The 26649-nt window shown below is 38.2% G+C and overlaps 1 protein-coding gene across 1 annotated transcript; it reads right to left on the minus strand.

Annotated features, from left to right (window-relative positions):
• Positions 1 to 19397: 19397 nt before the first annotated feature.
• On the minus strand, positions 19398 to 21012 carry LOC133527647 (uncharacterized). Its single transcript, XM_061864748.1, has 2 exons — positions 19847 to 21012; positions 19398 to 19478 (listed from the first exon to the last, which is right to left on the minus strand). Exons 1-2 carry the CDS (start codon positions 20828 to 20830, stop codon positions 19473 to 19475), a joined length of 990 nt encoding a protein of 329 aa, XP_061720732.1. The 5' UTR covers positions 20831 to 21012; the 3' UTR covers positions 19398 to 19472.
• Positions 21013 to 26649: the final 5637 nt, after the last annotated feature.

Here is a 26649-nt window from a genome sequence, read left to right on the forward strand (position 1 = left end):
CATTTTTTTACAAAAAACTTATACTTCCAGCTCTTGACTTACTTTCGGTCTGCTGTTGACGACCTTCGTCGTGGCGTTCCCCTGCTGGATGATGATCGAGGCTCCCTTCAACCAGCTGGTGAAGGTCTGCTTCTATCCCGCTCCCAAAGAACAGAAAGACAACAAAGAGACGGAACTGCCAGGGACACCGCAAGTTTTAGTTATCAACAACAAATAGATTATTTTGACCAGGAGTCCAGGAAACTGTGTATTATATGCCCAGGGTAATAAAGTAAGAAATGTCTCAGATCACACGTACCTAATTGTTGGACGAAGCAAAGCCGAGGTCGACAAACATGTGATCTGAGGCTTTTTTATTTATCCACTGGGCAAGGTTTTTTTTATTTGTTTTTTATTAATTTTATATTCAACGGAGCCGAAAAGCGGCAATCCTTTAAGCGCAGCGTGCCGAACGTTGTTGCTTTTCGGAAACAGAACAGGATAAGGACAGTAAAAACAAGGGTCTTTATATTGTTTTCAGTTACCGGACAGTTAAGAGTCCTTATATTGGTTACTCATTAAATAAAACTATGTCAATGGATTATATCACATATAATGAATATAATACATATAATTATATACATATAATCACGCCTATTTCCCGAAGGGGTAGGCAGAGACCACGGATTTCCACTTGCTACGATCCTGACGTACCTCTTTCGCTTCCTTCACTTTCATGACATTCCTCATACACGCTCGTCGGTTTAGGGTGCTCTTGACCTGGCCTTTCTTCAGGATTTCCCCGATTTGATCAGAGAAAGTCCGCCGAGGTCTACCCCTTCCAGCTCCCTCTTCTACTTCTCCCTTATACACTCTCTTTGTTAACCTTCTTTCACTCATTCTTTCCACGTGTCCAAACCATCTCAACATACCTTTCTCAATTTTTGTCACTACATCTTCGTTCAGTCCACACTTTTCCCTTATCACACTGTTCCAATGAATATAAAGCGCGCCATATTGAACCTCTTACATATATAATAACCCCATAAACATTCGTGGTTAACGGGAGACTGAGGAAAAATATCACCTCCGTCAAGATTACAATGTGCAAAACTATCAACATACAAATATAAATTTTAAGGTTAGTTATACACTACACACTATTACACACAATGAATGGTGTAGATCATTTTTGATTATTATGTCTTCGTAGCAAGCGTGTTGCGTTTATCGTAGCAAGTGGAAATCCGTGGTCTCTGCCTACCCCTTCAGGAAATAGGCGTGATTATATGTATGAATGTATGTATGTATGTCTTGCTTATTATTTTTAATACGGGATATAATCCAATGATATAGTTTTATCATTTGATATGTGCCAGTCGCTTTTCGGTGAAGGAAAACATAGTGAGGAAACCGGACTAATCCCAATAAGGCCTAGGGGTTGGTCTTACCTCTGGGTTGGTCTGATGGCAGTCGCTTTCTTAAAATCCAACGCCAAATCTCGGGATTAGTTACCAAGCGGACCCCAGGCTCCTCCTATGAGCCGTGGCAAAATGCCGGGACAACGCGAGGAAGATGATGATAGTTTTATTTCATGAGTAACTAGCCGCCAGCATCCTTGGTACAATACCTAAATTACAATTAATAAATATGTATATACACCACTAAAGTTAAATAACAGTTTTTTTTTAATCAGTGAATTATTGTGATATTTCGTTTTCTGTACAGTACAATAAAATTGTTGTATATAAATAGTTTTAGATGATATTGATAAGGGAAGATAGCAAATATTTCTTTACGTGTTGTAAATAGTTTTACCTTGTTTTTTTTTAAATATATATGTGTTTTTTTAATGTTCTTTTTTATTACCCGTTTTGACATACACGTTGTTATACGAGGAACCCGAAAGATTTTAATGGCTCCTCTACACGATGGCCCAGCGTACGCAAGTCCAAGGGACGCATTTATGTGTTAGAGGGAGCAAGTGATATTGCTATCTCATTCCACCGCATAGCTTCGTCCCTTAGACTGGCCTATATCAATGCAAGCGATGGACTACGATCGAGTTTACGCAGTCGCTAATGGAAACGTAAAGTGTCAACTCATGGTACGGCTAGTTGGCTAAGCCCCCAGTGGGCGGGAAACTACAAAAACAAACAAACATACACCAGTAGCTCTGTGAGCTGTAGACATCGCGTTAAGCTTAGAAAATGTAAAAGAGAAAAATACGTAGTTCGTCAAGTCGTTTTCATAGTGAACTCACAATTATGGCGCCTAAGTCCTTTATGCCAATTTCCGTATTTTGAAAAATATAATCTGTACCCCTAGTGTAAATTTATTCGATGGCGTAACGTGACGTACGCGTTTGCGTTAAGTCTCATTTAATAAATCTTACAAAGTTTTTTTTTACAAAAAAAAGTTGTCGATAGAACTGTCAATTGATGTTCGTTATTTCATTATTTTCGTATTATTTTATTGAAATTTCTTTCGTTTTTAGGGTTCCGTAGCCAAATGGCAAAAAACGGAACCCTTATAGATTCGTCATGTCCGTCTGTCTGTCCGATTCTGTCACAGCCACTTTTTCCGAAACTATAAGAGCTGTACTGTTCAAACTTAGTAAGTGGATGTATTCTATGAACCGCATTAAGATTTTCACACAAAAATAGAAAAAAAAAACAATAAATTTTGGGGGTTCCCCATACTTAGAACTGAAACTCAAAAAATCTTTTTTCATCAAACCCATACGTGTGGGGTATCTATGGATAGGTCTTCAAAAATGATATTGAGGTTTCTAATATAATTTTTTTCTAAAATGAATAGTTTGCGCGAGAGACACTTCCAAAGTGGTAAAATGTATGTCCCCCCCCCCCCGTAACTTCTAAAATAACAGAATGAAAAATCTAAAAAAAATATATGATATACATTGCCATGTAAACTTCCACCGAAAATTGGTTTGAACGAGATCTAGTAAGTAGTTTTTTTTTAATACGTCATGAAATTAAAAAAAAAATTTTTTTTTCATCATACCCATACGTGTGGGGTATCTATGGATAGGTCTTCAAAAATGATATTTAGGTTCCTAATATCATTTTTTTCTAAACTGAATAGTTTGCGCGAGAGACACTTCCAAAGTGGTAAAATGTGTGTCCAAAGTGGTAAAATGTTGAACAAGATCTAATAAGAAGATTTTTTTTTAATACGTCTTAAATTGTACGGAACCCTTCATGCGCGAGTCCGACTCGCAATGGCCGCTTTTGTTTAATTGCGGTAGTTAAACTTAATTGTTAGAATACCTTCAGAAAACATGAGTGAATTAGTGATGAAGACGGATTAAATATTTTCAGGTTGTATTTTTACCTTCCAAATATGTTCTCACTGCCGACGTGAAAAATTTTGTGTACTACACGAGGTCAAAGTTATTTATTACATTATTTATTTATTTTTATTATGTGTTATTTACATCTCGTGCGCATTTGAGTCGATGAATCGATGAGATTTTCTCCGTTTCATCCGATGACGACCTAGACCCTAGATATTAATCCTTTTCCAGGCATAGTACGATTTATCGACCACATACATTTCAACCTTAGCCGTCCGATTTAAAGTTCAAACTTGATTAAACTTTCGGAAAATGTGACTTGTCTTCAGATGAACCATCAAAGCGGGATTTATTTGAATTTTTTGGGAAAACCTTGTAGATTGGTGCGGCCTGAAAAAGGGTTAAATAAGCAAATGGACGATAAAGAGAAACGAACAAACAGTTTTGCCAAAGGCATAGATAAGATTTAACAGTATACTCCAGTGCCAAAGCTAAATAAACTATTTTACCCGAGCCACCACAGCCAAAAAAATGTAAACATGCTGAAAACGTGATAGATAGTGAGGGTTATGTACAAGTGTATACAGATGGTGCTTGCTCGGCCAATGGCTGTCACGTTCTAACAAGTATGTAAGCGTGAAAGTGACGGGTATAGTGACAAGTGATAAAAATGGAACCATACTGCCACCGCAGGGTAGAATGTGATGGACACCGTTTTATCACGCTGTCACGTAGACAAAAACGACCATCATATCATATAAGAAGAAAAACCATAAGTGACAAATTTTGCGAAATTTAGTTATTATTAACACCATAAATTACATTACTTCTTAGGGTTCCGTAGCCAAATGGCAAAAAACGGAACCCTTATAGATTCGTCATGTCCGTCTGTCTGTCCGATTATGTCACCGCCACTTTATTCCGAAACTATAAGAGCTATACTGTTCAAACTTGGTAAGTAGATGTATTCTATGAACCGCATTAGGATGTTTACACAAAAATAGAAAAAAAAACAATAAATTTTGGGGGTTCCCCATACTTAGAACTGAAACTCAAAAAATCTTTTTTCATCAAACCCATACGTGTGGGGTATCTGTGTGGGATAGGTCTTCAAAAATGATATTGAGGTTTCTAATATCATTTTTTTCTAAGCTGAATAGTTTGCCCGAGAGACACTTCCAAAGTGGTAAAATGTGTCCCCCCCCCCCCCGTAACTTCTAAAATAACAGAATGAAAAATCTAAAAAAAAATATATGATATACATTGTCATGCAAACTTCCACCGAAAATTGGTTTGAACGAGATCTAGTAAGTAGTTTTTTTAATAAGTCATAAAATAACAATTTTTTTTTCATCAAACCCATACGTGTGGGGTATCTACGGATAGGTCTTCAAAAATGATATTGAGGTTTCTAATATCATTTTTTTCTAAACTGAATAGTTTGCGCGAGAGACACTTCCAAAGTGGTTAAATGTTGAACAAGATCTAGTAAGTAGTTTTTTTTTAAATACGTCATAAATGGTACGGAACCCTTCATGCGCGAGTCCGACTCGCACTTGACCGCTTTTTTTACAAGTTTTTATTTACTTTCACCTGACCGTTGTCTGTTTGTAATTAAATCTTGCAAGTTAAATTTGATCCACTTCCCGGTTTCCGATTGAGCTGAAAATTTGCATACATATGTAACTCGGGTGACAATATTATGGTACCATCGAGCTGATCTGATGATGGAGACAAGAGGTGGATATATGAACTCTGTGATAAAACAACGCAACCTAATTTTGTTTGGGGTTTTTAGAATTTGTTCGATGAGTATTAGTTGCCTGTGGAAAGAAAAATACAGTCAGCGATAAAAGCTTGTACCAAAAATGAAATTTTTGGCAAAAAAAATTAATTCCGTTACTGATGTCTCTATACAAATAATGACGGAACCCTTTATAAAGCCATGATCTAACCATCATCGTTTTAATCAATTATTACTCATATATTAACAGCGGAACTTATCTGAACATTGTTCAACCTTAACCTGTTACAATAAGGTTTAAGTCAACTGTGTCGACGCTGGTCCCCGTAAACTCGTTTAGTTATCATGCTTGTAGCCCGAAGATTTATCAAAATCCTATTATGCAAATTAGGTAGAAATTGATATTATACTATGTATTCACTATTAAATACACAGTATCTCGTGAACGATTGAGTGAGGAAGGACTTTTAAGAAAAAAAAGTGAACATGATTTTTTTGGTCTTGCTATGTGTGTGTTGGGTGCATCAGACTTCAGGAGTTATTTACAATTTGAACGGTAAATAAGTGTTTATTAAATAAATAAATATTTTGATCAGATTTTGGGAATTTTCGCTTGCTCGTGTATTAATGTTAGCATGAGCGGTTAAACAACAACTTTGCCCCCTCGTAAAACACAAAAATAACACATCACCGCGAGGAAAATACTAACTATGAAATACCAAAAAATCAACTAAATCAAATCCAAACGGAAGTAATAAAAAAAAAATTAATTCAAAATCATCATTTAAAAGGCAATTCTACCAGATAACAAGGAAATAACGCAAAATTTGCATCTGATCTGATAACTTTGCCCCACGTGTGGATAAAATGCAACTTCGTCATTAGTTTTTGAACAATCAAGAGGGCCTTTACCTGTTGGTGTGGTGAAAAATAGTTTTTTGTTTAACAAGGGAGCAAAGTTGTTGTTTAACCCCTTATGAGAAATCTTGAGCGTAGTGAGGAATTCAAGGCACGAGAGTTAAACAAACTTTCCCACCGAGTGAAACACAAAATTACTAACTGTAATAGATTACAAATCAAATCCAAATGAACGCTATTAAATATTTATCATTCAAAATCACTTCTACCAGCCATTTTAGGGAAACACAAAATTCGCATCAAATTACTTTGCTACTTCTGTGGATAAAATGCAACTGTCGGATCAGCTTTTGGAGAATAAGCACGCGAGCCACAACAAAGTGATTATTTGCGAAAAAAAAAATGTACCCTCCAGTTTCAAAGTCTAAATACTAGGTCAAGTTGAAGTTGGAGTGATTAGGTTGTAGGTACATTACAATAGTAGATTGTTAACCAAGAGATGAAAGGCATCCATTTCTGTAGAGGTCGTTTGAGGATAGTCCGAGACTAAAGTGGTGCCTTTCACCTGAGTTAAACACTTTACTTTTTATTGCGAATACGAGGAAAGTAAACTACATGTGCATTAAAAAACCGGCCAAGTGCGAGTCGGACTCGCACAGGAAGGGTTCCGTAACATTATCTATAAAAACGGTCACCCATCCAAGTACTGACCCCGCCCGACGTTGCTAACTTCAGTGATTGGATGAGAACCTCGAGGTTGGAAAGAAATCTTTTGTCTTTACAATTTCATCCAATCTTATGCAATTTCCTTCATCTCCTGGTACATGCTACTCTACGTCTAGCCAATTCTTTATTTGATCTATGTAACTTTTCTTACGGAGTCCCTTTCCGCGATGGTTTTCAATCCTGCATTCTATTATTTTTCGCATGAGATCGTCGTGTCGTGTGTTGTTCCCTATAATTGGACCAATATACTTTTCTATAAATTTAAAAAAAGTACAGTCTACTACTTTTTCGGACAAAAAAATTAGAGCAAGATAATACTAGAGCGCATTTAATATCATAATTGGTTAAAAGTAAAATTTCTTCGTTAAAAGTAATAAATAATAGTAAGCGTAGGAGTTGAAAATAGAGTTCCGGTTACTCTTGTTTGCCACGATATCTATTACCGAGTAGCAGTACTGAGAGTTCCGCTACTCGATGCTAGATGTCGACTATGAAAATAATAAGCGTTTTGGTACCAAAACTGATGTATGGAGTGAGCACTCTATGTACTTCTTATTTCTCTATGCTAGAATGGATGTCAATGTTAGAGTTTGTGAGGAAAGAGAAGAGTCGTGGAATGTATGGGGCCCAATACATTCCACGACTTCTCTTTCCGAACAGACTCTACAAAGAATTCAATCAAAGAACAGTTACGAAAACTTGTCCTTTCAAGGAGCTCCAATTCCCACCCCCGTGACCCCACATCCCATCATCAGGCTTTGCAAACTAATCAAATTTATAATTGTAAATGAAAATTTGAGCACTTTTAAATGGTTAAATATAATAAATTACCGATTTCAAATTTTATTTTTAAAGTGATATTGAGATTGAGACACTTTTTACTACCAAGTTCTATTTTATTGTTAAGAAGTTATTTATTAACTTCAAATTATAGATTTAGGAATACGTATTACGCAAAAAACTAGAAAAATATGTCATGTAATTAACTTTTATATCCCTATGCCAAACCGGATCCGGTCCGGCCGGATCCGGCCGGCCTACGGCCAAAATCCGGCCGGATCCGGCCGGATTGAAAACCAATCCGGTTTGCAATCCCTACTGGTGACAGACGGGCGGACGGACGGACAGCGGTGTCTCAGTAATAGGGTACCGTTTGACCCTTTGGGTATGGAACCCTATAAAAGACATGGCTAAGTATAACTTCAGTAGTATTTCTTGAGGGTACTTTCAATTAAAAATTTGGTAAAAATATCGTTACTTATGGAATGGGGAGTTAATTACCAGAATGGAAACTGTACAACAAAACTGTTAAAAACCAAAGTTGTAATTGTTTAGCGTAAAAAAAGAAAAGAACGTATTTGGAAATTACAGTGCTCTAGAGCAGAAACGTATCATTTCTGCACGGTTTATAGAACATCAACGATCCATACAGAGCATGGGAAATGAAAAACATTTTTTTATTAAACGAACTCGCACTTGACCGTTTTTTTAAATCAATAGAACAAATTATTATTATTGTTACTAGTTATTTAAAATTGATGACACTTTCTCCTCAGGGAATTTGTATGTCATGTTCTACTCAGAATCCCGAGCTCTTTTGTTCCTAATAAGAGAAAAAAAAGTGTCTTAAATCTTCTAAACATTTTTCATTCCTGTCACACAAAATTTTTGAAAAAGGATACCGGAGTGGAAATCAAAATCTTGGGACACATTTTTCTCCTATTAGGCTTGAAACACGCGCTTCGACTTCGGCCTTCGCATTTAGACACGTGCTGTGTTTGAGCACTAACCATCCGGACGCTCCGAGCCTACGTCTCTACGCGGAGCTTGACTTCGGCCTCGGCATTTAGATATACATTGTTCTGTGTTTGAGCACTTGACTAACCTCCCGGACGCTTTGTGGTTTGACTGGAACACCCTATTACAGATACAGAGTATGACCGCTTGCCACCGCTGTTTAAGCTGGACGACTACTACCCGTGCCTGCGCGGGCCCGGGGACCGCTACTGCTACGTCGACGCTGAACTGTTCGCCAACGGCAGTAGTGAACTGTTTCATGTCATACAAGTAAGACCAGAGTTAAGACGAAAATGGACAACCGCTCCAAGACCGCGTTCCCATATAAAAGTAGTCCCTATTGCCCTATTTAGATATTATTTTAATTCAGTGTTGACCGAACATTAATTATAATTGAACAAACCATTACAAATTGAACCGTACACTGTAACCATCTGTTACGGTTTCCGGATCAATTTGTATTGGTTAATGGTCAATTCTAATTGAATGCAACACTGATAGAATTTATGTTTCGCTCCTGACTCTTATAATAGGTGATAAAAATATCGAGAAAGTCAAATTGTTTAAACATATTTTCTACAATGTTAATAGTTAATACCCAGAGGGAAAAATGGGGAGGGTCCCAAAATAATGTCGTTAACGAAATGCCATTCTTCTACCGACTTGTGGCTAACAAATTGGCAGTATATTCTAGAGCTTTACGTGGAATGATCTGAAACTCAGTATTATAAATGTGTTAATTCAAAATTCTGTACACGGTGGGAAGAAGTCAAAAATTCGAGAGATAAAATTGAAGACATTTGAACCTTATGTAATGCTAATTTAAGTTCCAAATTTCTTCACCTTTAGATTATAATATAGCTGTAGATTATAATTATATAATAAATAAATAATAAATAAATATTATAGGACATTATTACACCAATTGACTAAGTCCCACAGTAAGCTCAATAAAGCTTGTGTTGAGGGTACTTAGACAATGATATATATAATATATAAATATTTATAAATACTTAAATACATAGAAAACACCCATGACTCAGGAACAAATATCCATGCTCATCACACGAATAAATGCCCTTACTAGGATTTGAGCCCGGGACCATCGGCTTCGTAGGCAGGGTCACTACCCACTAGGCCAAACCGGTCGTCATTTATAGCTGTAGATTATAATTCTCTTGAGAAAAATTAAAAACAATACAATAGCATATTGCATGCAATAGCCCTCAACTTTCTCTATTTATTTGATAAAATTAAAAAATAGAAGCATATACTCTGTCAGAAACAAGACAACGAAAAGAGTTTTGACTCAATTATAAAGTGTTTTAACGTATGAAGTAAAATCTCTGCCCTCCAATTGAATTGTTCTCGTAAAATACAATGTACATTTCAGGGATATTCCACCGCCAACAATTTCACACATTACGACCACAATTTAATACATTGGGGCATCTGCGTGACGAAGACATGTCGGCAATACCTCAACAACCACACAGTACACGAGGCCCTCGAGGCCTGCCTCAACTCCTCGCTCCAGCAGACCCACCAGCTCCAAGCGCGGCTGGTGACAGAAAAAGTTTATTGCACGGATTTTGAGGAAACCCACAACATAGATACTGGAGAGATAGTTGTGGCTGCAATTCTTCTAACTATCCTGACGCTCAATGTTCTGGGAACTTTATATGATGTTTGCTGTTTTTCCAAATCTGTGGGTGAGTAATTTGTGTGTTTATTTAGTCACCTGAAATAATTTACGGGTGAATATATAAGTCATACTGAGCAACTTTTACTGTGGAACCAACCCTGAATTTTTCCCGAATTTTTTAAGCAGGAAAAAAGTGTCTCAAATTTTTCATACATTTTTCGTTCCTAACATTCTGTCCGTCAATTAAAAATGGCAATAAAAATCTTAGAACACTTCGGATCGAATGAGCTCGTGACTCTGAGTAGAAATACCATAAAAATTTAACCAGTTAAAAAAATGTAAATGTGTCTACTTTGTATACAATGGCTGGTTATTCTACAAAAATCTCATTTCCCAGGAAAAAATACCAACCTACCCTGGAAATTTCGCTTTATTATCATCTATTTTTTACAAGCTTTATTTAACTTGCCCTGTTAGTATGTATGGGACAAATCTTGCAAGTTAAATTTGACCCACATCCCGGGTTCCGATGAAGCCGAAAATTTGCATACATATGTAACGTTTGACGACCGGTTTGGCCTTGTGGATAGTGACCCTGCCTACGAAGCTGATGGTCCCGGGTTCAAATCCTGGTAAGGGCATTTATTCGTGTGATGAGCATGGATATTTGTTCCTGAGTCATGGGTGTTTTCTATGTATTTAAGTATTTATAAATATTTATATATTATATATATATATCGTTGTCTAAGTACCCTCAACACAAGCCTTATTGAGCTTACTGTGGGACTTAGTCAATTTGTGTAATAATGTCGTATAATATTTATTTATTTATGTAAGTCGGGTGATAATGCAATATTATGGTACCATCAAGCTGATCTGACGATGGAGACAGGAGGTAGCCATAGGAACTCTGTGATAAAACAACGCAACCTAATTGTGTTTGGAATTTTTAGAATTGTCTCGATGAGTATTAGTTGCCTGTGGAAAAAAAAGTACAGTCAGCGGTAAAAGCTTGTACCAAAAATGAAATTTTTGACAAAAACTTTTTGGTGACTATGTAACTCGTGTCGAGTTCCATCTACAACCAAATCTCCTGGGAATTGGCGAATTGGTATAGCCAGGGAAATGAGACTAAAATGGTACAACTGTGTTTTGTACAGGTGGAAGATTTCTGTTATGTTTCTCTGCGAAGCGCAATTGGAGGCGGCTCTTCGCACCTTCAGGGGAAGGGAACGAGCCAAGACTCTCGCGACTCAAGCTTTTCAACGGTATTAAGTGAGCATTGTCCTTTACAAATTATTTATCTATATATAACATTTGGGACCGACTTCACAGGTGACCGAAAAGCGCATCGGCCGGAGAAGACCGCACAGTTTTTTTTTTTTATATATACTACGTCGGTGGCATACAAGCATACGGCCCGCCTGATTGATGGTAAGCAGTCTCCGTAGCCTATGGACGCCTGCGACTCTAGAGGAGTTACATGCGCGTTGCCGACCCTAACACTCCGCACTCTCGTTGAGCTCTGGTAACCTTACTCACCGGCAGGAACACAACACTATGAGTAGGGTCTAGTGCTATTTGGCTGCGGTTTTCTGTAAGGTGGAGGTACTTCCCCAGTTGGGCTCTGCTCTAGATCTGGAATGACATCCGCTGTGATGTGCCCTACTACACAAACCAAGATAACATTCACAATGCCCATACCTCTATTTTGGACGTAGTTTAAGGGCATATCCGGGTCCAAAAAATAATAGTAATACGCCCGCCGGCGCCAGCAGCCAGTGCCGACAATGCTGACAGCATTTCTCCGCTGTACTGCGATACTAATACATTGCGCGAGGAACCTGCCAGCTCTTCGGTCACCAGTGAAGTCGACCAGTCTTTATGCACTATTATGGAGTAAGAGGCTCGGCACTGAATTTAATAAAGTCTTACTTACACGGTAGAATACAAAGGGTTGATGTGAGTGGACAGCGATCACCGGGGTCATTGGTCTCTATGGGTGTACCGCAGGGATCAATATTGGGGCCGTTCCTGTTCCTTATCTACATTAACGACCTGCCTTACCTTGTAAAGACCCACCATGACATAGTATTGTTTGCAGACGATACCTCACTTATTTTCAAAGTCAAACGACAGCAACAAGCTTGCAGTGATGTAAACAATGCTATTTCTAAAGTAGTAAATTGGTTTAATGTTAATAATTTATTGTTAAATGAGAAAAAGACTAAGTGCATTAAGTTTGTTACAAGTCACATAAGGAATGAGCAAACAGGTGTCTGACAAATAATAGGCGTGCGTTCAGAATATCATTTATTGCAAGACTGGTTCTACCCTCCATATCTATACATATACCAAATATATACCAACACCTCCACCCTTAATCGCTACTTAAGTAACTTAATACTATTTGGTTCTTAATTCTAAACAACTGTGATAATACGTGAATATACATATTTAGATATGTCTTGATGGGTATGTTCAGTGACACTATCTAACGCACACAATCTTGATTTACAAGTTAAGAATAATCTATAAGTAAGTAACATTCAAATGATGAAATGTATATTTTAGGAATACAATTATATCATAATATTTATAGCTAATTAGGGTAACATGCGAATGTTTGGCATGCTAATGATTTACATTAATTTACTCTATGCTGGCCAGTCTATAACCATAAATTTAGATTAAAGGGATAAACAAGTAAGCAGTGTCGAACACTAGAACCTTACCTTTCCTATGTAGCTAACAATTAACACAATCATAAGTACATAGGGTAGGTGGTCAATTCAATTCAATTCAAATATACTTTATTCATGTAGGCCTAGCAACAAGCACTTATGAATAGTAAGACAGTATTACATATAATTATCTTAATCTAATTATCAGAGCAATTTATTGATGTTGTAAATATTATTCCATATATAATACTAATGAATATAATTCATAGATCAAATTTAATACTAAAACTTTCACAAAATACAGTCATACAAAAAAAATGTATAAAAAATACTAGTCTAGATTGTTTCTAGAATAAATTCTAAATGTCAAACAAATATAATAAAAACAACAAAGGAAATACATGCATTGGAATATCCATTTCATCATCATTATTCAAATATAATAAATAATTAATCATTTCGAATCACAATTAATCCCACGTTGTTTTATCATTCATGTAGTCTTGTGTGGTATAATAAGCTTTAGAAATAAGTTTATGCTTTACATGATTCTTAAATTTATTAATTGGTAACTCAGTAATATGGTTTGGAAGTTTATTATAAAAACTCACACAATTACCCATGAATGATTTTTTAATTTTATGGAGCCGAGTGAAGGGCACGGCGAGCTTATGTTTATTTCTAGTATTAATATTATGAATGTCACAATTTTTCTTAAAATCGGCAATATTTTTATGCACATACAGAATATTCTCATAAATGTATTGACAGTGCACTGTCATGATGTCAATTTCCTTAAATTTATCTCTCAGTGAGTCTCTATGGTTCATTTTATATATTGCTCGAATAGCCCTCTTCTGCAGAACAAAAATGGTATTTATCTCTGAAGCACCACCCCACAGTAAAATACCATATGACATAATGCTATGGAAGTAACTAAAATATACTAATCGAGCTGTTTTGACATCAGTTAACTGACGGATTTTGCTTACTGCAAAAGCTGCAGAACTCAGTCTATTCGAAAGAGTAGCAATATGGGGACCCCACTGGAGTTTAGAATCTAAAGTTATACCAAGAAAAACTGTACTATCAACTAATTCCAATTCCTCATCCTTCACAATGACACTTGTTTGTACATGCCTTACATTACTAGTGACAAACTTAATACATTTAGTCTTATTCTCATTTAACAATAAATTATTAACATTGAACCAATTTACTACTTTAGAAATAGCATCGTTTACATCATTGTAAGCTTGTTGCTGTCGTTTGACTTTGAAAATAAGTGAAGTGTCGTCTGCAAACAATACTATATCATGGTGGGTCTTTACAAGGAATGGCAAGTCATTTATGTAGATAAGGAACAGGAAAGGTCCCAATATTGACCCCTGTGGTACACCCATAGAGACCAATGACCCCGGTGATCGCTGTCCATTCACATCGACCCTTTGTATTCTACCATTTAAGTAGGACTTAAGTAAATCCAGTGCCGCTCCTCTAACTCCATAATAGTGTAGTTTCCTGATTAATGTTTCATGACAAACGCAGTCGAAGGCCTTAGACAAATCACAGAAGATACCTATAGCATCTCGTGACTCCTCCCAGGCATCGAAGATATGCTTAATTAGCTCAACACCAGCATCGGTTGTCGAGCGACCCCGTGTAAAACCAAACTGCTTATTATGCATTAAATTATTGACGTTAAAATGTCGTACTAATTGAGAAAGAATTAATTTTTCAAAAATCTTACTGAACGTTGGTAGCACAGATATCGGTCTGAAGTTAGTGGGGTCAGAGTTGCTACCCGATTTAAATAAAGGAGTTATTTTACTATGTTTCATTAAATCAGGAAACTCGCCGCAATCAACACTGTTGTTAAATATAATTACTAGGTCAGGCGCTATAATTTCTACTAAGGATTTGACAGCATGGACAGAGACTCCCCAGAGGTCATTCGTTTTTTTGACATTAACCGAATTAAACGCCTTTACTACATCGGAGGTACAAACACGTTCAAAATGAAAATCTCCACAACACTCTGGAGCGTTATCTTTTAATAGAGTAACAGCAGATGAGGGTGATGAATTTAAATCCTTAGTTGTGAAAACTGGTACGTCAGTGAAAAAATTTTCAAATTCTGTAGCTACTTCTAAATTGGAATCTATAATTTTGTTATCAATATTTAGTTTAAAATCATTCACTCTGTGTTTCGAGCGACCAGTCTCCACATTGATTACTTTCCAGGTTGCTTTAATAATGTTGGTACTATTTTTTATTCTTTGACTTAGATAATTTCGCTTAGCTATATGACAATCTATTTTAAACTTTTTCGAATATTGCTTGACATGTTCTTTAAATTCATCACTCGTGTTAAACCGCCGTTCCTCATACAAGGCATACAGTGCACGTCTTCGTTGATGTAAGTCCGCAGTAGCCCACTCACTAAAAACTGATGCACCACTAACTACGACCGATTTTGAAGTAAATATCGCATTATAATGATCCATAAAAGTGTGAAAGAATGAATTATACATACTATTTGGACCCATATCGGAAGACAAAAAGGGTAGCGCCTGAACTAGACTTTGCTTCATTCTTTCTACGCGGTCCGAGGTTACTGGTACAAAAGTTATTTGTTTTCTCAAAGTATTTTTCCTTAATGTCTCGAATACCATTAATTGACCTAAGTGGTCTGATTCTAAATTACTGATAACTTTTTTAGTAATAGGAACAATATCAGTGAAAATATTATCTATACAGGTTGCACTAGTAGCAGTCACTCTAGTAGGCTCCATAAACATGTGGTTGAGATTACCAGATTTGAATAGATTCAACAATCTACAAGACATTGTTGAATTTTCCAAAATATTTACATTAAAGTCGCCGCATATAAATAATTTCTTACTAGAAGATGATATTTTAAGTAGCACAGAATCCATTACACTTTCAAATATTTCAAAATTACTTAATGGCGGCCTATACACACAGACAACAATAAATTGCTCCAATTCTACTGCACTTAGTTCTATAGTCCGTTCAACAGACATGGATACAATATCCTTACGTTCCTTAAATTTTAACTGACTATTTAATATAATTAACGACCCACCATGTATGGAACTAATTCTGGTGAACGAACTTCCCACCTGATGATTATTAAATTGAGGCATTAATTCATTATTTGTTAACCAATGTTCAGTAATACATAAAATATCAATATAAAAATCGTTCATAAAAAGTTCAATCTGTAAATCTTTTCCTCTAATACATTGAATGTTTTGATGCACCAGGTGGATATACTTTCCATGTTTACAGTATTTTTCATTATATTTATTTAAAACTAAATTGCCAGAGACAGAATCTTTTGTCTTAACAGCTAGTTTAAATCATTGGTTATGACTGGAACCAATTCCAAGCTCACACTGGGCTGCTCAATAGGAGCAGAGTTGTCTGCCAAATTCTTGGCAGAAATGTCAAGTAAATAGGATAGCGATAAAGCTATTTGTCTCTTGTAATAATTTGAAAGGTAACACTTACCTTTAGTCAAAAACACCATAGGCATATGGTATTTACTAACAAATTTGTTAGTGTCAATTATGATAAACTTACTACTATATGTACAAAGATTATATAGAGATATATTCAACTTATGTCTAATGTTATTTTCTGCCTCTGACATTTGCTCACAATAGGGGAATGTGAAAATAATAATTTCATGCACTGCAAGTGAATTTAACTGTTCAAAGTATTTATGTAAATTATTTTTGTTCACATTTCCCCTATTACCCATAAGAATTAGCAGTGTTGTCTTAGAATTAATATTACTGTCATTTAAAATTTGTTTTAAGATATTTTCAAAGCTACTGTGAGGCAGACAATTGCTGATTGTACTAAGTCCCTTTAGGTGGTAATTAACTCTAAAAATATTCATCAAATCCGAAACGTAAAGGAGGTTTAGGTACCCTTCTAGGTGGACAAGTGTTATCAACCTTATCGGTTGCAACCTGGGGCTGGTCCACGGCGGCAGCCTGTGGGGAAGCTACTTTTTTCACACCCTCGCTCGCGCTAGCTCTAATCGGCACGACTGGTCGTTCCTCTGGTTCCGGCTCGCCCATATCCACTTGCGGAACAATTAAGGAGCTGTTTCTACGACGGACGGATGATCTAGGCTGTGTACGTACTTCACCCGTATCCCTTGGGACCCTACGCCTTAGTTGGTCGATGTGCCTATGTACCTCGGTTCCCTTATCACACCATACTTTATAGTCTGTATTACCTAGAATGTCTGAGACCTTTCCCGGGACCCAGCGGTCGGAGGAGCGGTAGTCGCGACACCACACTTCGTCGCCGCGTGCGAATGCGCGCCCTTGCAGCCCTCGCTCCGCGTTATCCTGCTTTTGACGTTCGTTTACACGGTCTAAACGATTTGGTTTTAAATTATCTAAGCGCATACGTAAATTCCTTCCCTGTAAGATTCTGGCCGGACTTTCACCTGTAGTGTAATGCTCGGTATTTCTATACGATAATAAAAACCTGTTTAAAGCCATATCTATATCTACTTTTTGTTTAATAGCTTTTTGGATTGCCCGTTTGCAGATTTTGACGCTATTCTCGGCGGCACCGTTAGACGCGGGGTGGTAAGGCGCTGAAAATAAATGATCGATTTTATTTCTTGACAAAAAAGATTCAAATTCTGCACTAGTAAAAGGAGGGCCATTATCAGTAACTACCTGTTTTGGTAGGCCAAATCTCGCCCACATTGGCCTTAACTCTGAAATTACTGCCCCAGCGGTAGTTGTTTTCATACGAATGGCCTCAATCCACTTAGAACCGGCATCTACTACAATTAAATAAGTATTCCCTAATATGGGTCCTAAAAAATCACAATGTAATCTTGCCCACGGGCGATTGGGCCATGGCCAGGGACTCGGAGCGTGGCCGGGCGGCGCGCTCGCCACGCTGGCGCACACCTCGCAGCTGCCGCACGCCGCCTCTACCGCCTCGTCCACTCCCGGCCACCACACATAGCTCCGTGCCAACGCCTTTGTTTTGACAACTCCCATGTGTGTTTCGTGCAACTCTTTTATTACCTTGGATTGACAAGATATCGGAATAACTACTCTGTGTCCCCACATGACACAACCTAGTTCGCTATATATCTCTTTCCGTCTATTAAAGTATGGCTTAAGTTCTTTTATATCTACGTCGCTAGGCCACCCGTCCGCGATGTAACTCAAAACTCGGCTAAGAATCGGATCTGAAGCAGTTTCCTTTTTTAGTACCTTATAGTCTAATAAAAGGGCCTCGGACGCGAAATGTAAGTACGTCTGTTCAGGCAACACTTCTTCCGTGGCGATTGATTCGTCCTTGTGAGAATTAATTAAACGCGATAGGGCATCCGCGGTATTTTTATCGGTATTCACATATTCTATGTTAAAGTCATAAGCTGATAACTTAATCGCCCACCTCTGAAGCCGACTTGCTGCCGTAGTTGGTATACCAACATTTGGTCCAAAAATGCTTACTAAAGGTTTATGATCCGTGCGAAGTATGAATTTTCTACCAAATAAATACTGATGAAACTTATCTGTGGCAAAAACTATGGCTAAAGCCTCTTTGTGAATTTGACTGTAATGCATTTCCGCGGAAGTAAGAGCACGTGACGCGTAGGCGGACGGGGCGCTCGGAGCCATCGGGAGCACGTTGTGCCAAGACTACCCCAAGGCCTCGCGATGACGCGTCACATGTTACCACGCTAACTCGTGACATGTCAAAATGAACCAATACCTCCGCTCCACAAAGATCTTTTTTTACCTGAAGGAATGCCTCATTCTGTTCCTTTCCCCAATGATAATGTTTGCCTTTTTTTAATAAGCTATATAGTGGTGTTAAACGGGACGCTAAGTTTTTTATAAATTTCCCGTAAAAATTTATCATACCTAATAAAGATTTTAATTGGTGATTATTTTGCGGTGGGGCCATGTCGATTATAGGTTTAATTTTATCCGGGTTTACCCTTAAACCTTCCTTATCCAGAACAAAACCTAAATATTCAACTTTCTTAGTCAAAAAGTCACATTTACTTTTTTTAATTTTTAGGCCATTTGACTCTAATATACTTAGCACTTGCTCGATCGTTTGAAGATGACTACGTATGTCCTTACTTTTTATTAATATATCATCGTAAAAAATTACTACGTCCGGTACCCCTTTAAATAGATCTTCCATAAACTTTTGAAAAATACCTGGGCTAGACGCCAGCCCATAAACTAAACGAGTGTATTTGTATAACCCCTTATGTGTATTTATTACTGTATACTCCGTGGACGCCTCATCCAGAACAAGTTGATTATAAGCTTGTGATAAGTCTAATTTAGTGAAAAACTTATGTCCACTGAGTGTGCTAAAAAGGTCGTCGACCTTTGGAACCGGGTACCTATCGACCAATAAGTTAGGATTAAGGGTCACCTTATAGTCCGCACACAGTCGTATTCCGCCGTCCCCCTTACGAGCAATCACCAGAGGAGTGGCCCAGTCGGAACGGCTGATGGGCCGGATGACGCCCGCCTCGAGCATGGCGTCAAGCTCAGCGTCAACTCGCGGCCGCAGCGCGAACGGGACCGGGCGCGCGCGGCAAAAAAAACCGGACCGGCGCCCGGGCGTACATGCAGCCGCACCGTGCCGCCCGTGTACCGCCCCAGGGTGCCGTCAAACAATGACTCATGCCTGGAAAGGATTTCATTCAGAGTATTAGATTTGTTTACTTTTTCTGAGTCTATATTACAAATCCTGGGAGCGGGAACACCTATACCTAACTCTGCAAGCCACTGTCGACCTAAAAGTGTCGTGATACCCTGGTCTATAACATACAAATCTAATATTTTGGTAATTCCTTTGTACCTTACTTCGACTCGTACATAACCCTCCGGTTGAATCACAGTTTTATTGTATAGTGTTAAATTTAAACGACAGGACCGTAACGGTAAATCACTAAAACATTTATAATAAGTATCTAGGGTAATACATGATAAGGCGGCTCCGGTATCAATTTCCATATTTAGCAACTGATTCTGAACAAACATCGTTATACATACCGGTTTATATTTGCTTAATGACATTTGGTACATAGGTTCGTTGTCATCATCCAAATCACTATTGTCCAGCGCCGACGCATACCCGCCGTGATCGCTCGCCACGTCAGCTAATCCCTGGTGCGCGTGCACCCAATAGTTGTTTGTGCCCCGGCGGCCCGAGCGACCTCCGCGTCCGCGCCCGCGCCCGCTACCGCCTCTTCCAGATGATCGGTTCCCGCGTGCTCCGCTACCGTTATAGGTCACGCCGTCTCCGCGTGATTGTGACTGGCTACCCGCCGTTCCCGTCACTCCGAGTCTTGCATTTTTCTCAGGGCACATCCTTCTTAAGTGGCCTAAATTTTTACACCAACTACATTCAAAGTTTTTATATTTACAACCTTCCGTTTTATGCCCAATCTCCCCGCACGCCATACATTTATGGTTCGCTTCCAGTTTATTTACACCCGTGTTAACATTATTAGCGTCTCGATCTACCGCGACTGCATTCTTTTCTGCCGCCTCCAATGTCGTAGCCAAACTGACCGCCCTCGCGTAGCCGATGCCGTCCTCCGCGAACAATCGTTGCCGCGTCGACTCACTTACAATGCCGCAAACAAGTTGGTCGCGGAGATTTTCTTCTAAAGACGACCCAAAATCGCATGTTTTTGCTAGCTTCTTCAGTTCCGCCACATACTCAGCTACACTTTCTCCCTCTGCCTGGCGCCGCTGCCGAAATCTGTAGCGCTCGGCCAAGATGGAGGGTTTCGGTTGTAAGTGATTTTTGAGCAGTGTCACCGCGCTAGTGAAGGTCAAAGATGAAGGTTGGCTGGGGCTTGCTAACGTAGATAACAAGTGATATGCATCTTCTCCCATTACGGCGATTAGTGTTGGTAACTTCACTTCATCCTTAATATCGTTCGCGAGGAAATACATTTCTAACCTCTCACAGTACATAGTCCAATTTCCCGTTTTCACGTCGAACTCTGGTATTTTTCCGACGCCCATTGTTTTTAACACTACCTATATCACACGTACACTGGATAATACTTGATTTAAGCACGTATTTACTAAAATACAGTAACAAAACCACGCCTCGTTCGCCAGTGACAAATAATAGGCGTGCGTTCAGAATATCATTTATTGCAAGACTGGTTCTACCCTCCATATCTATACATATACCAAATATATACCAGTGTCATTATCAAGGATGAGGAATTGGAACTAGTAGATAGCACAGTTTTTCTTGGTATAACTTTAGATTCTAAACTACAATGGGGTCCCCATATTGCTAATCTCTCGAATAGACTGAGTTCTGCAGCTTTTGCAGTGAGCAAGATCCGTCAGTTAACAGACGTGAAAACAGCTCGATTAGTTTACTTTAGTTACTTTCATAGCATTATGTCATATGGTATTTTACTATGGGGTAGTGCTTCAGAGATAAATACCATTTTTGTTCTGCAGAAGAGGGCTATTCGTGCAATATATAAAATGTACCATAGAGACACACTTAGAGATAAGTTTAAGGACATTAACATAATGACAGTGCACTGTCAATATATTTATGAGAATATTCTGTATGTACATAAAAACATTGCCAGTTTTAAGAAAAACTGTGAAATACATAATATTAATACTAGAAATAAGCATAAGCTCGCAGTGCCCTTCACTAGGCTCCATAAAATTAAGAAATCATTCATGGGTAATTGTGTAAGATTTTACAATAAACTTCCTAATATTATAACTGAATTGTCTGTTAGTAAATTTAAAAATTATGTAAAACGTAAGCTTATCTCTAACGCCTATTATAGCACACAAGACTACATGAATGATGAAACACCGTGGGATTAAGTGTGATTGTAAAGAATGAATTATTTATTGTTATGTTATTAATGATGAAATTGATAATTCAATGTATATATATACCGTATTTTTTGACATTTAGATTTTATTCTAGAAAGGTTCTAGACTAGTATTTTTATACAATTTTGATGTTTGACGATCTTTTTGTGAAATTCTTATTATTAAGTTTACCATATCTATAATAGTTCAATGTTTTTTTTTAGAACAATAATAACTGCATCAATAAATTGCTCTGATATTTAGATTAAGATGATATTTGTAAAATTTGACGATTTAAAAGTGCTTGTTGCTAGGCCTATTTGAATAAAGAATATTTTGACTTTGACTTTTACACTTTATATAGTTGACATACAAGTAACAATACTTTTAATTTCAGGTCTTGTACTACTTTCTTGGTAATAATGGGTCATTCGCCACTGGCAGCGGTCATATCCTCCAATAACCCCCATTTCGTAGAATTGGTAAGGAAACAATGAAAGTTATATTCTTTGAACTTAAAGTCTGGCAATGCACTTACAACCTCTCTGATGTTCATTCTGGTGTTCGAGTGTCCATGGGCACGATAATTGCTTACCATCAGGCGATTCATCTGAACTAGCCTTTTATATCATACAAAACTGACATTTCTTTGGATTTTTCTAAACTACAGTCGCCATCAGATATATCAGAGCTGTCAAGGTGCTCACAAACATCTGAACACGCCTCTATTGTCAAGGCGTTAGAGTGCGTGTTCAGATAATTTTGAGCACCTTGGCCGCTCCGATATATCTGATGGCGACTGCACCTATAACGAATTTATAATATTTCTGCTAGGGTTTCTAGAGTCAGACCAAGATAAGTTTGCAGCGATTTTGATAGCCTAGACAGTGCAAGTGTTATTTTAAACGTCAAACTTCTATGTTATTATGACGTTTACTTAACACAAGCTGGGCTATCAAAATCTCTGCCAACTTGGCTTGGTCTGACTCTAGGATATTTATATTTCCTGTTTAATTAATATGAGATTTATTGTATTAAAAAAAAAAACAAATTTCCCACAATAATCTTTCTGATTGAAAACTTGCATTAAAGTCTCGAGTAAGTTTCCCGATTTTTTTTCAATCCGACAGTTTTCCTGTATTTTTAAAAAATGTTCTACAACTTGTACATTACCTACTACTTTAAAATCGTTTTGTGAGACCAGTTCTATTTTAGTTAAGGCAAGGTGGGGTAAGACTATCACCGGGGCAAGACAAACACTTGTATGGAATCCTCATACTGTTTGTCTTGCCCCGAGCAAAATAATCTATGTTCTTAACCCACCTCACCCCCACCGTACACTACCTTAACTTAAACTTTTTTTTTATTGCAGACATATTATGACTTCATTTTCCACATATTCTACAACGGTAACCTGATCGTGCAGAGTTTCTTCGTCCTGTCCGGCTGCCTGCTGGCCTTCAACCTTCTGCTGGTAGAGGAGAAGTCACAGCTGACGTGGCCAAAGTTCCCTAGATATGTCATGCTCAGGTGGATGCGGTAAGAACAAAAAAGTTACTTAAGTAAAGTGAAAATACCTTCATAGTGTGATAAGGGAAAAGTGTGGCCTGAACGAAGATATAAGTAGTGAAAAAAATTGAGAAAGGTGTTTTGAGATGGCTTGGACACGTGGAAAGAATGAGTGAAAGAAGGCTAACAAAAAGAGTGTATAAAGCAAAAAGAGTGTATAAGGCAGAAATAGAAATAGAAGCAGTAAAGAAGAAGACCCTGGCCTTTCTTATTTTATTATCAAGAGCACCCTAAATCGGTGAGCGTGTATGAAGAATGGTTATGAAAGTGAAGAAAGCGAATGAGGTATGTCAGGATCATAGCAAGTGGAAATCCGTGGTCTCTGCCTACCCCTCCAGGACATAGGCATGATTTTATGTATGTATGTATGTAAGACCTTCACAGAAAAGAACTCTCGTATTTGTGTAAGTCCATCGCTTAGACACAGAAAGGAAACGCTTTGCTCCTTCTACTCTACCAACCTTCTGGAAGTGGATTTGTACTAACGCAAGAGTTAAAAGCAACAAAACAGCTTGTAGACGGTCTCCCCTTATAGAAGGTTTTGACCACATACTAGTATTACATGATCTATGACCACATTATCCTTAAGTCCGAGGGGATTCAGTATGGGGTTCTTCAAAAAAGGAGTGTACAGGTTTTTAAAGGGTCGGCAACGCGCATGTAATATCTCTGACGTTGCAGGCGTCGACGATAGGCTACGGTGACTGCTTACCATCAGGCGGGCCGTTTGCTTATTTTCCACCGACGTGATATTAAAAAAAATTACAAAACAAGCTCCGGTGTATGGTTGCTTTGTGAGATAGCAAAAACATTCTTTTCATTTGTCATTGTGTGAAAGTGACGCAATATTTTTAGCTCTGAAGCGGATTTAGAGCGATATATACGACTACTCGAATTATCTCTCTTCATTCAAGCGTCAAAATATCTCATGCCTCAAAATTTGTGCAAGAGTTGCTACCTTGGTTTACATTGTATTATTAAACTTCTAAAAATTATCTTACGTAATATATTAGAACCTCCAAGGTTAGTATTTTTGCACCGTCATTCCAAAATTCCAAACGCTATGTAATAATATTTATGACATGGGGCCTCCCAAGGTTTATACTCGTATGTTATTAAATTAGCACGTTACAACAAAATTAATAAAAAAACTCGTTTATTCATATCCGATAAGATTTGCCAGTTGAATTATATTTTGCGATTTTTGTTAGTTACAGTCAAGGATGTCGATTTTAATCGTCATATTAAAACCGTATCAAAATTTGAATCGGGCTCAAGAAGTATGATTTCTATACCATGTACCTTGTCAGTTTATCACGGTGGCAGTCCATATGAATTCCATGAATAAGCGATCATCATTTAATCATTATCATATCAGCCTTTTATCGCCCATTGCTGAGTATAGGCCTCTCTTCAAGTACGCCACTTATCCCGGTCCTGAGCCAATCTCATCCAGAAGTGACCCGCAGTCTTCCGAATGTCATCCACCCAACGAGCCAACGGACGCCAGGCACTCCTGTCGTCTGAAAGCGGCCACCATTCAGTTAGCATTTTGGCCCACCTGCCATCACTCTGCCTGGCAACATGTCCCGCCCAGCTCCATTTTAATTCGGTAATGACGTGTCCGACGTCTTGCACCTTGGTGCAACGTCGGATCTCGACATTCCTCACTCGGTCTTGAAGTTTGATGCCGAGCATGGCGCGCTCCATGGCTCTCGAATTTTATGCATCACTTAATTTTTTTTTTATACTACGTCGGTGGCAAACATTGTGCCCTACCACACAAAGCGAGATGACATTCACAATGCCCATATTTCTCTTCTCTATATCTGATTTTTTATTAAAATTGCCTAGCAGAGCTGCCTTCGGTGGGATGATTGAACTGGTCTTCATTTTCGTGTAGCATATCATCACTTAGTTCTCGTAAAAAGTTTTTATTCATGGTATCAGTCTATCACGGGGGTGGCCAACAGGTCGATCGCGACTGTTAGTCCAGTCGATCGTGGCAAGGCAAAAAATATAAATACGTAGACCAGTTTCATCTAAGGTTTCAAGAAGTATGTAATTGGTAGATCGCACAGGGTTTCGTTAGTAAAGAGGAGATCTTGGGTCTAATCAAGTTGGCCACCCCTCGTCTATCAGGTTTGTTTTGAGGATCATCTATACGGGACCCGTTGCATTAAAGCAATACAAAAGTCATAAATAATAGTCAAACTCTGACACCACCATTATTTTTACCTTTTTGCTCATCTATTCCCAGGTTAACTCCACCTTACGCAGCAGTGCTGGCTGTGATCGCTACTTGGATGAAGAGGCTCGGAGACGGACCTATGTGGAAGGTACCATAACCACTACCATACCATGCCGACCATACTTTCATAACCCTCTTTAGAGCATATATAGCATATATAGTCTATAGGATTAATATTCCAGCTACCTAGTCTAGTAACTACACTGGAGCAGGCGTATGTCACTCCGCGCCGCGCGGTCTGCACCAGATCTGGTGTCGCATAGATTTATGCTCAAACATATCTAAAGCATGTAAAAACTGCATCGTAGATGGTTGCAAAAACAATTTAAAAAATGCTGATTACACATAAGTATATAACCAATAAAGTATATAAATAAATAAAATGTCCAATCGGCAATATTTGGACAAGTTCGGTATACCTAAACAGGTATTTTGTTATGCAGTGAACGCTCTTAACCGTCCATCGCTGGACCTTTATACCTTATGTAATAAGGTCCACCGATGGACAGTTAACAGTGTGGGCCATGATACCCACATGATTTAGAACCTAAATGGTCGCGCATTGTGCGGTTCAAGAGTAATTTCCTCCCGCGGACGCTACGGCTGTGGAATGAGCTCCCTTCCGAGGTTTTCCAGAGTTAGACCCTTTGCTCCTTCTGCTCTACCAACCTTCTGGAAGTGGAGTTGTATAAACGCAAGAATTAAAGGCAACAAAACAGCTTGTAGACGGTCTCCCCTTATAGACGATTCGACCACATACTAGTATTATATGATCTGTGACCATATTATCCTTAAGTCCGAGGGGCTTCAGTATGGGGTTCTTCAAAAAAGGAGTGTACATGTTTTTAAAGTGTCGACGACGCGCATGTAGCACCTCTGGAGTTGAAGGCGTCCATAGGCTGCGGTGACTGCTTACCATCAGGCGGGCCGTATGCTTGTTTGACTTACCAATTACTTACTCAATTTGTGTAATTAATATCCTATATTTATTTATTATACCAATACATTTATTGCATAATGGAATTGTATTTATTGACAATAACAATATACATAATGGATATATACAGATGATTACTATAACTAGGTTATATCTAAAATAGGCCCTTGAGGCATTGTACCAAGGATGCTGGCGGCATTTCCTCGTTGTATCGCAATACTGATACGT

Source organism: Cydia pomonella, chromosome 18 (assembly GCF_033807575.1).
Source record: "Cydia pomonella isolate Wapato2018A chromosome 18, ilCydPomo1, whole genome shotgun sequence".
Classification (NCBI taxonomy): Eukaryota; Metazoa; Arthropoda; class Insecta; order Lepidoptera; family Tortricidae; genus Cydia; species Cydia pomonella.

Coding starts and splice junctions, on each gene's coding strand:
- LOC133527647 (XM_061864748.1), bottom strand. CDS start 20,830: ATGGGCGTCGGAAAAATACCAGAGTTCGACGTGAAAACGGGAAATTGG.